General features: G+C 52.9%; 1 protein-coding gene across 4 annotated transcripts in view; it reads left to right on the top strand.

The window, feature by feature from the left end:
- plce1 (phospholipase C, epsilon 1) overlaps nucleotides 1-14,145 on the top strand; it is a 40,494-nt gene that overhangs the window by 19,111 nt on the left and 7,238 nt on the right. For 3 of the 4 annotated variants that reach the window (XM_019883327.1, XM_019883328.1, XM_019883330.1), the window contains exons 8-34: nucleotides 2,586-2,740; nucleotides 2,821-2,988; nucleotides 4,584-4,729; nucleotides 4,840-4,987; nucleotides 5,191-5,301; nucleotides 5,368-5,477; nucleotides 5,546-5,683; nucleotides 6,677-6,805; nucleotides 6,999-7,135; nucleotides 7,319-7,425; nucleotides 7,528-7,652; nucleotides 7,800-7,944; nucleotides 8,036-8,200; nucleotides 8,303-8,417; nucleotides 8,512-8,707; nucleotides 8,783-8,905; nucleotides 9,071-9,207; nucleotides 9,285-9,523; nucleotides 9,728-9,789; nucleotides 9,875-10,040; nucleotides 10,214-10,321; nucleotides 10,432-10,548; nucleotides 11,099-11,257; nucleotides 11,344-11,464; nucleotides 11,627-11,668; nucleotides 12,995-13,113; nucleotides 13,670-13,787. In XM_019883327.1, the coding sequence (XP_019738886.1) occupies nucleotides 2,586-2,740; nucleotides 2,821-2,988; nucleotides 4,584-4,729; nucleotides 4,840-4,987; nucleotides 5,191-5,301; nucleotides 5,368-5,477; nucleotides 5,546-5,683; nucleotides 6,677-6,805; nucleotides 6,999-7,135; nucleotides 7,319-7,425; nucleotides 7,528-7,652; nucleotides 7,800-7,944; nucleotides 8,036-8,200; nucleotides 8,303-8,417; nucleotides 8,512-8,707; nucleotides 8,783-8,905; nucleotides 9,071-9,207; nucleotides 9,285-9,523; nucleotides 9,728-9,789; nucleotides 9,875-10,040; nucleotides 10,214-10,321; nucleotides 10,432-10,548; nucleotides 11,099-11,257; nucleotides 11,344-11,464; nucleotides 11,627-11,668; nucleotides 12,995-13,113; nucleotides 13,670-13,787 (3,606 nt within the window). The remainder of the gene's footprint in view (nucleotides 1-2,585; nucleotides 2,741-2,820; nucleotides 2,989-4,583; nucleotides 4,730-4,839; nucleotides 4,988-5,190; nucleotides 5,302-5,367; nucleotides 5,478-5,545; nucleotides 5,684-6,676; nucleotides 6,806-6,998; nucleotides 7,136-7,318; nucleotides 7,426-7,527; nucleotides 7,653-7,799; nucleotides 7,945-8,035; nucleotides 8,201-8,302; nucleotides 8,418-8,511; nucleotides 8,708-8,782; nucleotides 8,906-9,070; nucleotides 9,208-9,284; nucleotides 9,524-9,727; nucleotides 9,790-9,874; nucleotides 10,041-10,213; nucleotides 10,322-10,431; nucleotides 10,549-11,098; nucleotides 11,258-11,343; nucleotides 11,465-11,626; nucleotides 11,669-12,994; nucleotides 13,114-13,669; nucleotides 13,788-14,145) is intronic. The other variant, XM_019883331.1, reaches the window with a different exon arrangement.

Here is a 14,145-nt window from a genome sequence, read left to right as displayed (position 1 = left end):
ATATATATATATGTATGTTGTGCAGAATATATCTATTTTGGTTTGAACAATGTTGCCATGCGCATTTTGACACCGGCGCCAGATGAGACGGCGTGCCGTGCATTGCGGGCCACTGAGCGGCCTTTGGGTCACTTTGACCCGCAGCCCCGAGGCCACAAGGTCGCATCTTTTACTGCGGCCTCAGGGGCGCGGTGACACGCTTCGCAGCTCAAAAGAGTGCACCTCCAAAGAAGGGTTTTCCACTTGCACTTGTGTTTGTTCCTCATTTCATTTGCTGAGTGTGCAGAAGGAGTGAGCGAGCGATGCCCGGCTCGCATTCCGGACTTCATTTGACAGACGTGTCCACCACCTCTTATAGCTCCGTTTACAATGCGTTGATGGCGCGCTCGCGAGCGGACTCCTTTCATGTGTTATCTTCCAAGGACTTGACGGTACACTGTGACAGATCAACACGCGGAGGAACGAGCTGTTATAAAAAGAGCTTTCCCAGTACTGGAGTCGGGACGGGGGTCGCGCTGACACGCGTCCACCTGCTGAGGCTAATCAATACGCACCCATGGTTGAACATTGGAGCCGCACCTGTTGAGGTGGCAGGGAATTGATGGTGTGTTCGTTCTTGTTGCTCGGTATGAAGAAGTTATGACGCACGCAGCCATCAAGACCAGACCGCCGACTTACTCTCGAGGTTCTTCATTTCCTGTCCGATTGATTAGTTGATTAGTTGATGGTGTTTGTTTGGTGTTGATATGCGATACAGACAAAACACTTGGCATCCATCAAGAGTAGGATGAGTGGCCTTATTTCACTCCCCAGTTTTCATAATTTGGCTTCTTGTGCTTCCATCTTCGTGAAGGATATTTTTTCTGTGTGTGCGTGTGCGTGTCCCAGAGCACAGAGCTTGGATGAGTTTGGAAGAAATGTGCACTTTTTTTTTTTTTTTTTTAAGGCTCGGTGTCCCAGTTGCTTTGTTTGCTAAATGTCCTCTTCGTCTTTATCTTGCGTTTTTGCGTCCAACGATAGTTTCATCTGAATCTGTTTACAAATTAGCAAAGTGTGGGGAGGGTCTCGGAGTCCCCGCCGCAGTGGACGCACGGAAGCGACAGCCTCTGAAATATCCGCACTTGCTTGTTTCCCCGCAACCTTGTTTGGAGGCGGGCCCATTTCATTGTATTTGCGCGCACGGTAGGCCGTGATGCATAAACATCAGGTTTCTTCTCGGTTCTTTGCATCGGAAGGGCTCGCACTTCCTGGCCAAGAAAGGTCAAGGGTGGCGCATACGAATGTCCAGGTGCGTCTCTCTATTCATTAGCTGGAAGAAGGAGAGCCGCATCTCGGACAAATGAGATGTATGAGCGTGTTTCATCCTTTCCGCTGAGCCTCTCGACAGCGTTTTGTCGCCGTCTTGGCTGAGGACGTCGATTGTCCCCCCGAGGCGAAGAAGGAATAAATTGGTGATGAAATTGATCGCTCTCCTTTGGAGGCGGCCTCTCTTGTCCAACTCGAAAAGGCCGCTCGTATGGCTGCAATTGTGATGAATCGATGAGAGACAAATCACACCAGTCAACACATTGGTGCTCATTTTTTGAGGAATTGTATGCACGGATTCTCAATCTGCCCAACTGAAATTGCTGTTTTAGGCCCAAAAATACCGTCTCTATTTTTTCCTAGTTATGAACGGCAGGTTAGGTTCGGCAGCGGCTGGAATCTCTTCCCAAAAACTATCAAGTACTATTAAAAAAAAAAGTAATGTGCAAGTTTTTCGAATTTTCAGGAACTCCAATCAGACAATCGTGACAATAAGCAAGTTTGGTTTCCCCGGGGAGCGGCGGCGCTGCCATCGCCATGGCGACTTGTGCGAGTGTGCCCGCCTGCATTGTGGATGTGTGCGCCCGTGGGCTGACAATGACCAGAAAGGCGGTGCGTGTCATTTGTTTTGGCCAGCGCGCTTTCTTTTTTTTTTTTTTTTTTGAACGTGCATCTCATTACCGCAAAGCGCTCATCCAGAAAGCGCCGATGGTGAATCTGAATAAGAACAATGGACATGCACTCGAGGACAATAGTGGCGTCCTCTGTTTGAAAGCGAGGACGGACGTTCGTGCGGCGCTCTACCCGTCTCTGCGTGCTTCACAAACGGAGAAGCAGCTTTGAAATGTAAACACAGGAACGCGCAGCGCTGATGGATGACAATATCGTCTTTGAGATGAACAACTGTGCAGGATATCGAGGATGAATTACAGTTTTGACACAGTATGTTTTGCTGCTCTTTATGATCGCCGCCTCGCACTTTTGGAACTACGGATCTCAAGTTGGAAGTCTGGCTTAAACTAAAAAAAAAAAAAAAAAAAAATACTACTTTAGTTTGAAATTCCCTATTGACCAAGCCTTTAAACTGAAGTCGCATCACAAAATTCCACTTCAAATAATTGGATTTGCTTATGATTTCAACCCCCCCCCAATATTTTTTAGCCTAAACGTATATTCTGTTTTCCATAAAATGCAAAAACTATTGAGTGTATTTATATCTCAACTTACCTTCCTCGTCACAATTTGATATCTATATTTTTTTTTTCCCCCCGACCCCGCAGAGCGCCAGCTGGCCACCAGCATGACCAGCAGCGGCGCTCTTCCCGCCAGCGTGAGCGGCATCAGCAAGGAGCTGGCCGAGCTGCGGCACCTCGTGCAGTTCCCCGAGGAGATCGCCTGCATCCTCACTGAGCAGGAGCAGCGGCTCTACCAGCGGGTGGGACCTTTTGGCGGGCCGAGTTTCCGACGCCCCGAATGATGATGTGACATTGACGCGGGCTTTCCCGCTCCTCTCAGGTGTTTGCCTTGGACTACTTGCGCTTTCTGACTCGAGAGCTGGGCACTCCGGAAAGTCAGAGCAGACGGCACCCCAAGCTCCAAGCCTCGCTGTCGGCGCCCAACGTGCCCACCCGGACGGCGCGGCGCGCTAACGCCGTGGAGGACCTGGTGGCGCGCTTCAATGAGGTCAGAAATTGCGGCCGACAAAGACCCAACAACATAACCAAACTTGAAAGCGCATTTTTTTGTCAATGAAACGGTCAAATCGTGCGGCGCGGATGACAAACGGAACACCAAACGGTCGTGAGCGAGGGAGGAAGGCGCGGTCCGGTCGTAAACATTGTCAAAAGGCCATAAACGGATGGGAATACATTTCGACGATTTACCCGGCAACGAGGATCTTTCACGGGATCTGCATTTTTTTTTTCAGTTTATTGTCTGCATTGTTTGGGCACCGATGGCCGTAGCGTTTGCAACCGCGCTTGTCATCAACGGTCGCGCAATGCAGGCCCAATGCAAGCAGAGCCCGACCCTCGTCGCTGCACTAATAACACATGCGGAGACGGCGACGGATGCCCAACTTCAAAGTAACGGGGGGATCGGTGCCTCGCCTCGATGTGTGCGTGTGAGGAAAGTCTCACTTTCCCGCCCCGTATTACTTTTCCGCGCTCCATTGGATCTCGCTGCGGGCGCGCTTCCCTTTCACCAGTCACACGGGAGCGCGGCAGTCGGTCAGAGGAGTTGAGATGGCGAGAGTAACGCGAGCCGGCTGCTGATTGACAGTCGAAGTGAGAGAGAGCGTTTGGGCCGAGGCGCGCCGCCCCCCTCACGCATGCCGGGAAGCTGCGGATGAATGCATCGCTTCTCGGAAAACAGGCGGCGATAATACATCTCGTTTTGTAGCGCCGGTGTGATCCGGCATATGATCCACTTTCACTTACTGAGTCCGAGAAGTCTTTTTGTTTTTTTGACTCTTTGATGCGGATTCCTTTTGGGTCCAAAATAAAGACTCAAGTCAAGTAGATATCTTAGTTTTTAATGCAGGGGGGACTTGGGGGGGGGGGGGAGTCAATTCGGGTTTCACAATAATTTTGTTTTCCGACCTGTGTGCATAAAACAACATCAGACTGGTGTTTTACTCCACCTAACTTTTTAATGCAAAGTCGCGTGTGTTGTTCCCCTGCCCAATGTGTCCGACGTGCTGGCCATGACACGCCGCATCTGAACTAATACGTGTGTGTGTGTGTGTGTGTGTGTGTGTGTGTGTGTGTGTGTGTGTGTGTGTGTGTGTGTAGTTGCATATTCCATGCGTGCCTTCATTTGGCCCCTTGGAAGTGAGACTGCGGCGGTCTTATTACGTAACGGTAAAAGATATCAATGCCTGTCAGGGGGTTAGCAAGTGCGTTGGCGGCTGCGCATTCGTGAGGCTCAAACGCATTGACACACCAGACAGATTGAGAGCTGATCGTTTGGCATGTGTGTGAGTGTTTGTGTGAGAGTCAGAGCAATGCAGCTGATAAATGACGATGATGATGATGATGTCATGTTTTCATTCGGGGTGCATGTGCAGTTAGCGGCCTTGCCGGAAGCCTTAGCAGTTGTATTGATTGATTTTGTTTTTGAAAGCCAGAGATCACGGGTAATAAAGCCAACATGAAATCTGCGCGCGTAACTTTTCGGCGTGTTTGTCGTCGTGGACGGGGATTTCGACCTGGTCCCAAAATGGTTCCCGAATCCTCCCAGTTGGAAAGCTAGCGGCGTATTCCCGTGTTTGTTTGCAGGTGAGTTCGTGGGTCACCTGGCTTGTGCTGACCGCCAGCTCCATGGAAGAGAAGCGAGACGTGTTCTCCTATCTGGTCCACGTGGCCAAGTGCTGTTGGAACATGGGCAACTACAACGGCGTCATGGAATTCCTGGCGGGACTCAGGTTGGGCGCCACACGCGCATACCGCGCTCACCGGGAGCGCAACTTCAAAAGTTGCACGGGAAAAATGTGGCGTGGGTGTGTGTGTGCGCGTGCGCGCGAAATCCGCGTAGGTCCCGCAAGGTGCTGAAGATGTGGCAGTTTATGCACCAGTCGGACATTGAGACCATGAGGAGCCTGAAGGATGCCATGGCGCAGCACGAGACCTCTTCGGAGTACAAAAAGCTCGTCACCAGAGCGCTGAATATCCCGGGATGCAAAGTGAGTAGACCACGTTGCGCTTTGCCGCTTGGGGAGGAGCGAGCGTTGGCCCGGGTTGTTCGCGCAACTTGTGCTCGCCTGTACTTGCAGTTGAAAGGATGAAAAGGAAACTGGAGGCAAACATTTCATGAGCAATGGCTTCTCTGTGCTCTTTTCCTCTTGCATTTCGGTGAGACCCGCCGATGTTTTCTCTGCAAACGTAGGTGGTCCCTTTCTGCGGGGTGTTCCTGAAGGAGCTGAGCGAGGCGTTGGACGGCGCCGCCAGCATCATCGGCCTTCAAAGGCCCGGCGAGAACGCCGACGACTCGCTGGAGGTACTCGACGACCGGCCGCGCTCATTCGGCATTTGGCTTCACTCCCGCCCTCCGCTTCTCGTCCAGTTTGTCTCCGACTACAGCGGCCAGCGCCACTTCTTGTCCCGCGCCGGCCCGGATGGTCTTCACGTCCCAGAGAAAGAAGCCACCGTCAGCAACATCCTGCAGATTATTAGGTTGGACGCAACCCATTTGGCTCTCGCGCGGTCGGCATCGTAAGCGGCTCGTCTCTCTCGCTTCCCAGGTCGTGCAATCGCAGTTTGGAGGCAGAGGATCCCGAGGAGGCCTCCGCTAGTCCCTCTTCTCCTTCTTCTTCTTCTTCTTCTTCGGGGCCAGCTCCAGCTTCGAGAAACAACTCCCTTCGGGACCGCTGCCGCTATCAGTCAGTATTTTGAGTCGCGTTTCAGAAGTTTTGGTTGGCCGACGGAGTCACCTACAGTAGCTGTCAAACTCTTGTGTTTTGTCCCCCCGCCCGCATGACTGTCAAATTGCCACAACCGATGGCAAAGTGGTGCACACCAGAGGAAGTTGCTTCATTCTTTACATTCTGCTTAATCGTGTTCCTCCTTGATCTTTAAAAAAAAAAAAAATCCATTTTGATCATAATTGTCGAAGCCTCACAGTGACTTTTTTGCCGGGTTCGTCTCCCCGGCCCGCGTCCACGTTTGCCAACTCTCTTTGTGGTCGGGCGGCTTCGGAGGCCAACAGTGAAGAACTGACAAAGGCGTTGTTGCACCGCCGAGATGGGCTTGCTTGACCGACTGCTCAACGGTTGCCGTCGTAACGGGCCGTGATTTTGTTTGAGTGACTCCAAGGTCCTCTCAAGACGGCAAATGTGATCATGATGACGATGACGATGGCTTTGGCAAAAGAAGTGCAGAGCAGAAGAAGTTGCGGCGTCCAAGTTTGTTTTCGCGTCAGGCCAGGAAGGAACGGAGTTCTGCTCCTTTTCACGGCACGCAGCTGATGACATTTTGGTCGGCGATTCCCTCACGTGGCCGGTGGCGTTTGCGCAAAGGAAACCTGCTTTATCTTCCCCGCTTCTGGATGCTTTTCTCTGACTCAGAGTTCTTGTTTATGTTAGCGCGCAGGATAAGCCGACTTGAGTTTGATTTCTTTTCCGGTGTTATCGAGAGTTCCTACTTCTTTTTTTTTGTACGCAGTCCCTCTTCTCTCACGTCTTATTTGTGCTGTTCGTGTGAAGAGTGACCTCAGTTGTCGCCGTGCGGTGAAAGTGTCTCGTTCGAAAAGGCACAATTGTTGAGGCTACCCTCTTTTTAATGAAGATTAATCTCGCAGCTTATTTTCGTGAGATGAGTTGACTTTGGCTGGTCTCGCACAGACGCCTCTCCATTCTCCCGTTGCGCGTTTTCAGGTTCATGGTGGGCGACCTGTCCGATTCCGAAGGCGACCTGTCATCCGAGCCCGCGGCTAACGAGATGGAGTTCCAGGGCGCGCGGGAGACGCACCGGGCTTTTTGCCATGGCACCGAGCTCATTCCTTGGTAAGAGACGAACGAGCTCCATTCAGAAAAAGAAAAAGGAAAAAAAAAACCCTCCTCAACATCTCCTCAAATCCAACACACGGACAGACACACAAGCGCTCAAAATATCAGCTTGACCCCCGGTCTAAGCACGCACGCGCATCGCCGAGACGCCACACTATTCCATTTTTTCGTCTTTTTTTTTTCCTTTCAGGTACGTGCTGTCCCTGCCACCAGACGTTCACCAGTTCCTGCTGCAAGGCGCCACCGTCATCCACTACGAGCAGGACAGCCACCTGTCGGCCCGCTGCCTGCTGAGACTCCAGCCCGACAACACCACGCTCACTTGGGGTGATTATCACGAACCGGGTGTCGCATTGGAATCACCTTCAAGGTCGGAATTAACGTTGGGGGGGGGGTCAATCCACGGCGGTTGTTTTCTCGAACATGTCAAATCATCTCAGTCCATATATTGAGCGCTTGTTGCGGCCGGTGTCCATTCCTTTTAGCAAACATGTTTTAAATGGATGGCAGGTAAGGCTCAGAATGGGGGGGTCCCCCCCACGGAGCCACCGCCGGGACTGGGACAGACTGTGGTGGCGGGGCTGGCAGAAGGTCTGCTGGACCTCGCAGCGGTCAAGGTTCGTCTCCAGTAAATGACTTGAAGAGTTGTTGTATTTTACTTTTTTTTGGGGGGGAGGGGCGGTGAAGATTCCTAATTGAGTGCGCTTCTGTGCTTCCAGGCTGTATTCCTGGGCCACCAGGGAGTGGACATCCACGCGGTTTGTTTGCAGAGCAAACTCAGCCAAATGACGGTGGAGGAGAACGGCCTCAGCCTCCTCTACGGCCTCGGTACCACCGACAACAGGTCCGGACTCCATTAGCTCTCGCGCTCTGCGTTCCGTTTGATTTTTGGACCTCGTGGGTTGACTTACCCGGGAAAGCGTGTGGCGACTCTCGGGACACCCTCTCCGGTACATCTAGTGATATCTCGACCCCGCGCCGCATCCAACAGACTACTGCACTTTGTGGCCCCCGACCACACCGCGCAAATGCTTTACAAGGGTCTGTCGGAGTTAGTGAATGCAAGCAGGAGGCTGAAGAAGTTTCCGGATCAGCGGCTGCAGTGGCTGAGGCGGCAGTATGTCGGTTTATATCAGGTACGCCTGGGATTTTATTTTGTCACGCGCCCGTGCAAAGAACCGCGTCGATATGTTTGCCGGCCTTCGCCTTTGTCGCTCCGTTTGCCAGGAGGAAGGTCGATACGAAGGACCCACGCTGGCCCAAGCCGTCGAGCTGTTTGGTGGGCGCAGGTGGAACACGGGTGCCGGTGGAGGAGAGAAATCGGGGGCCCCCAAAAGCAGCCCTCTGGGAATCAATGACAAGGCGAAGAAGAAGAAGAAGGCCCTCGTTCGGGTCAGTTCTCTTCTGCCGTTGAATGCTTATTGGCACGACGAGGAAGCTGCCGTAATTCCGATCGATTTCACGTCGCTCGCTCGCTTGTTTGTTCGACTGCAGGGAGACAGCGGGGATGCCACGGATGACGAGATGGTTTGCAGGAAAACGCGCAGCTGTAAAGAGGGACATTACCGCAACGGACCCGAGTCGGACGGCATCGACCAGGACGATGCAGGTGACCCGGACATCTTCAAGTCTTGGCGTTTTAAAATGAAGATTTGAAGCCATCCCAAGTCACGGTTAGCCTTGATCTTTGTCCCCCTGCGCAGACGATGGCTTCCCCGGACCGTTCTCCCTCACTTCCAAAGGAAGTCCCGGATCGCTTGCCTCTTCTTCCTCCTCCTGCTCCTGCTCCTCCTCCTGCTCCTGCTCCTGCTCCTCCACCACCTCCAGCATGTCCAGCTCCAACCAGTCCCGCCCGCAATCCTCTCCAGTCCTTTCGGGGAGCACCAAGGCTCAGCCGGGGTACCTTGACATGGAATTAGGCCCAAGCTCAGCCCGAGGTTCCATTGCTGTAGCGATTGTGTTTCTGGTGAACAGGGCGTGGAGTAGCAGGTCCTGGCACGGTCGCGGCAAAGGCTGCTTCAAAGGCTTCCAGAACCTCATCATCTCTGACAGCACCATGAGCTTCATCGAGTTTGTGGAACTTTTCAAGTCTTTCAGGTGGATGCTTTGGATTTTTACAGCTGCATCGCCGAGACCGCACGCACTGAAGGAGCTCGATCTTTTTTTTTTTTGTCCGGCTGCACACGTTGTTCTTAAGAGCAGGCGGCCATTTGAGGGGCTTCAATATGAGAGCGACTGATGAATGCGAATGTTTTCTGCCAGTATCCGCAGCAGAAAGGACCTGAAGGAGCTCTTCGACACGTTCGCCGTGCCTTGCAGTCGCTCCGCTGCGGAGTCGGCTCCCCTCTACACCAGCCTGAAGATTGACGACGGGGACGCGGGCCTCCAGCCGGACCTCGGTACTCTCAAGGAGCATTTTCCTCCGACGCGAAGGTCCACGCCGTCCGTTCTTAAGGCCTCCCCGCTCCTCCCGTAGACCTCCTGACTCGGAACGGCTCCGACCTCAACCTGTTCGTCCGGACCAGGCGGCAAATGTCGGACAACCAGAAGCAGATCTCGGACGCCATCGCCGCCGCCAGCATCGTGACCAACGGGACGGGCGTGGAGAGCGCCTCGCTGGGCGCGTTGGGCCTGGCCATCCCTCAGCTCAACGACTTCCTGGTCAACTGTCAGAGGGAGCACCGGAGCTACGACGACATTCTCGGCATGATACAGGTGAGGACCGCTCGCGTCCCGGAAGGCGTGATGTCGGGATTGGTTTGGATTTGCACCGGGCGAATGGGATGAGGAACGGCCCGCTATTGATCAGGAAGCGGAAGCGGTAGATGAATTGGATGCGGCCGAAAGAAACCTCAGAGCGAGCGAGCGAGCGAAGGAAGGTGGCCATCGATCACACTGACGAAGGCATTTGCGTTGCAGACTTTTGAGCCGTCGTCCACCATGAGGCTCATGGGCTGGATGTCATTTGAAGGTTTCGCAAGGTAGGCTCGCGGCAAACGGCGCGGCGGCCCCCGACCCGGAGGTCCGCCCTGCGACTTCAAGCTCCGGCCTCGCCTTCTCCTCCAGGTACCTGATGGACAAGGAGAACTTTGCCTGTCGGAACGACGAATCGCCGGTGAACCCCGAGGAGCTGCGCTACCCTCTGTCCCACTACTACATCGAGTCCTCTCACAACACCTACCTGACCGGACACCAGCTCAAAGGAGAGTCCTCTGTGGAGCTTTACAGCCAGGTCAGTTCCTCGCCGTGGAATGACTCGGCCCTTCTTGTTGTCCCGCTGACGCATTATGAAAAGCGTTGGTCGCGTTTTGAGAGGCTGGCGCGGGAGGACAACATTTCCATTCATTTCAACGGCACCGTGTGATTTGGATTTCGGAAGCAACTTTGTCGGCGTCTCCTTTGAAGGTGCTGCTGCAAGGCTGCAGGAGTGTGGAACTGGACTGCTGGGACGGCGATGACGGCATGCCGGTCATCTATCACGGACACACGCTCACCACCAAAATACCTTTCAAGGTAACGGACAAAATGGGATTCCAATTCCACGGAAGGAGCGTCGCGGCCGGGTAGCGCCATCTTCCTGAATAATTGAAGCCGGAGCACGTCTCTCTCCCGTGATTCCTCAGGATGTGGTGGAAGCCGTTCACCGCAGCGCCTTTGTCAACTCGGACATGCCGGTCATCCTTTCCATTGAGAACCACTGCTCCCTTCCGCAGCAACGCAAGATGGCCGACATCTTTAAGGTACGGCCATAAAAGAGAAGATCCCCCGCCCCCACCCACTAAAAAAAACCCGCAAATCCATCCAGTCATGCGGTGCAATTCCCCTGGAACCGAGAAGTCCGTCACTTTCTGGCTTTTCTCCACTCAGAGGCCTGCCTCGCTAATCCTCCTCTGTTTATTATTTTTTTTTTCAACTCAAGAGCGCACACACGCGAGATAGTGTATTGCTGGAATGCGCGCACGCTTTCATCTTGCTCAGCCCTCCCGGCGCTCCGTCTCCGCCGCCCCCACCCCGGGGAACCGGCGTGATGGACATCACCCTTTTCATGTTCGCGCGAGCGTTTCACACACACGCCTGCTTTGTGTACGCGTTTGTCCACTCTACCGTCGTGGGAAGAACTGTCTGGGATCCTAAAATGCAAACTTCTCCAAGTTCGTCGAATTCCAAATCAGAAAGCGTGGCGGCAGACTTGCGCAAATCATCTCCGTTCCCTTCCCGGCAAACGTCTTTTTGGCAACGTGTTTCCTCGCGGGGCTTACGGCTCCTTATTTCCTGCGTTGCAATTCCCAGTCGGTGTTCGGGGAGCGTCTGGTGACGCGCTTCCTCTTCGAGGGCGACTTCAGCGACGAGCCGCACCTGCCGTCGCCGCTGCAGCTTCGCGGGAGGATCCTGCTGAAAAACAAGAAGCTGAAAGCCCACCAGGCGCCGGTGGACCTTTTGAAGCAGAAGGTGATGCCTTCATTTCAAGGGCCGGCAGGCGCCCCCACCTCCTCCCTTCCTCGTGCTCGTTGGTGACTTTGCGTTTCTTCTTTCAGGCTCACCAGCTGGCCCACATGCAGGCCCAAGCCAGCAACGGGTCGCCCGGAAGCCACGGCAACGAGGAGGAGGAGGAGGATGAAGACGAGTACGACTACGACTACGAGTCCTTGTCGGATGGTGAGCGCGCCTTTTTGCCCTGCGGTCATGTGACCCCTTGACTCACTTGGTGTTCTTTGGCGTTTGACGCTCCTTTGGATCATTTTTGGAACGTGATTTATTGTTCTCAATTTTGTTGTTGTTCCTGTCCGTCCCATTTGCGTTGACCTCTTCTTCGCTTAGCCGATGTCCTCAATGCCTCTACTGCCTCCTATGGGCTGGAAGGTAATCCTCGATGTCCGCCACCGTTGCCTTGGCGTTCACTTTTGCCTTGCTCGCTGTGACGACATCCAACACTGCCGTCCATCCGTCTTGCTTCCGCTATTATTTATTGTCGCGTTTGAGGGGATTTGGGTAGATTAGTGTGATTGCTTCATGTATTCATTCATCAGTTTATTTTTTTTGAGGGGTTCAAAGTCATTTCAATGGGGGGGATCAAATTCAAAGTACACAGCAGATATTTCAATTCGGTTTTTGACTACGGGGAGAAAGAAAATGACTGTAGACCCTCCGGTACTGTCATTGACTTTACCTTTTTTTTTTTTGAGGGGGTGGGGGGGATGTGCATTGCAAAAATATGACTGCCTGCATTAATATGTATATAGGGCCGGATTGAACGGAATCGCATTTTGTACGTGCATCCTTATCGGCTCGCGTGTACATGACGTCATTGTGATTTATACCGTAGTTGTGTGTGCTGTGTGTGTTTGCCTGCCTCACTGCATTCACTTCCTCCACCCCGACCTCCAAAAGAGGGGGGGGGGAAAAAAAACTACGAATGACATGCAATTTATGACTCAATAGAGGTGAAAAGAAAAACGTTTCCTGTGCTTTCCAGTCCAAACTTTTTTTTTCTTTTCTTTTTCCAAGAGTTACATTGTCTGGATGCTTTCTTCTTTTTCCACAAACACATCCACCTCCCTTCTTGCTACCCTCTGTGCACCGTTTTTGTCTGTGACCTCGACTCATCGGGGAAACAAAACAAAACCATCTGGTTTCTCAGGCCCTCCGCTGCCCCCACGCTAAAGAGCGGACCGGGGGAAACTACCCGATCCCACTCTCAGCACTAACTCTCTCCTGATGCCACGCTCTCCCCCTCCCACCGTCCCTTCCCATCTTGTTTCCCAGTCGCCAAATCCTGTCGCTCACTTGATTTTTTTCATGAAACGTACACCTCGTAGCGTGGCCCTGTTCCATCGTGTGGGCTTGATGTTCGTCGCGTGGCATCATAGCAGGGTACAATGTCAGTTGAGTGTTAGCTCCTCCGACGAGGAGTGAGCAAGGGCCACTGGATAAAAGGGCTCTCTGGAGCAGATGAGGAAATCCCAGAAACGCGTGTTCGTTTTGATCGTTCCCATCCGTTACGACGTGTGAAGAATGGGTCTGGCTTGAATCCTTGGACCGAAACAGAAAGCCGTTATTTGAGTCCGTGTGATTTTGCTGCACTTGTGAGCTTTGCGCCATCCAGATCTTGCCCAGTTAGCGTCGTCAACATTGGCTATTGGCCGTTTACTAGGGAAAAAAAAAAAAGAATATGGCTTGTGTTCACAGATAACCTGCTGGAGGAAAAATCAGAAGGGAAGAGCTCGGCGGACAAAGAGGAGCAGCCTGCGGACGAAGTGCCCAAGCGTATGAAGAAGGCTGACGGCGGCACGCCCAGTAAAGGAAAGGTCAGCGCACTTCAGCGTCACTCGGCCAGGGGACGCACCCTGGTGCGGTTGTGCCCGTTTGAGGTCCGCAAATGAGAAGAGCTTCTCTTTGTTGTCGACGTCGCCGATGCGCGCGCACTGAGACCTAAAATCAACGGAATGAATCGGAAGCAACTTTGCACCGTTTCCCTCCAAACATGTCGATACAGTTGTTTCCTTGACATTGAAATAGTCCACTGCATGAGAAGGGAAGAGGAGGCAGTCCAAACGATCACGTTAGCTTTGGCGTTTTTCATGCCTTTTCAAGCATGTGAATTAAAACGACGACTTCAAATCGTAGAACTCTTCATCAACTTTTTGGGCGCCGTTGTCGAAAAACACGGTCAAATAAATGGTCCAAAAACACAATTTTGGTGAGCCTTGAAAGATCAGGCAGAATGCTCAGAAGGGTTATTTTATTTCTTTCTTTTTTGATGGCTAGCATTGAAAGAGTTCATCCCCCCCACCCCAAACCCCAACCTCGCCTTTGTATTGCTCCTGATAAGTCCGGCCCTGATCTTCCTGCCTGCGCCGACAGGTGTTTGACATGGAGCTGGGCGAGGAGTTCTACCTCCCTCAGAACAAGAAGGAGAGTCGGCAAATCGCACAGGAGCTGTCGGACCTCGTCATCTACTGCCAAGCCGTCAAATTCCCAGGTGAGCAGACTTTTCCCCTTTCTTCGATGCCGAGGCACACCGCTCCCCTCTCGCTCGCTCTCTCTTTTTTCCCCCCCCATTGAATAACTTCAACAATCAATATCCACGTGTCACACGGCACTCCTCTCCCGTAGTCCGCATCCACTAAGATGATGAATCCCTTTCCTCCCCCTTATGAGTTTGGACAGCGCGGTTGTTCAGCTTGAACTTCCTGCTGATGTGCTCATAAATTCAACAACTTGATTCCTCGCCATCGTTTATCTGCCCCGAAATGTCTCCTGCTTCTTCTTGCCTCTGTGCTCCCTCAACGGCTCTCTTCGTCGCCCTCATAAAGCGAGTCTCGTGTTTCCCGCCGCTG

The sequence above is a fragment of the Hippocampus comes genome, unplaced genomic scaffold (genome assembly GCF_001891065.2).
Source record: "Hippocampus comes isolate QL1 unplaced genomic scaffold, H_comes_QL1_v1.1 scaffold367, whole genome shotgun sequence".
Lineage (NCBI taxonomy): Eukaryota > Metazoa > Chordata > Actinopteri > Syngnathiformes > Syngnathidae > Hippocampus > Hippocampus comes.
The sequence above is the reverse complement of the archived record's forward strand: the minus strand, read 5'-3'. Positions and strand labels throughout refer to the sequence as shown.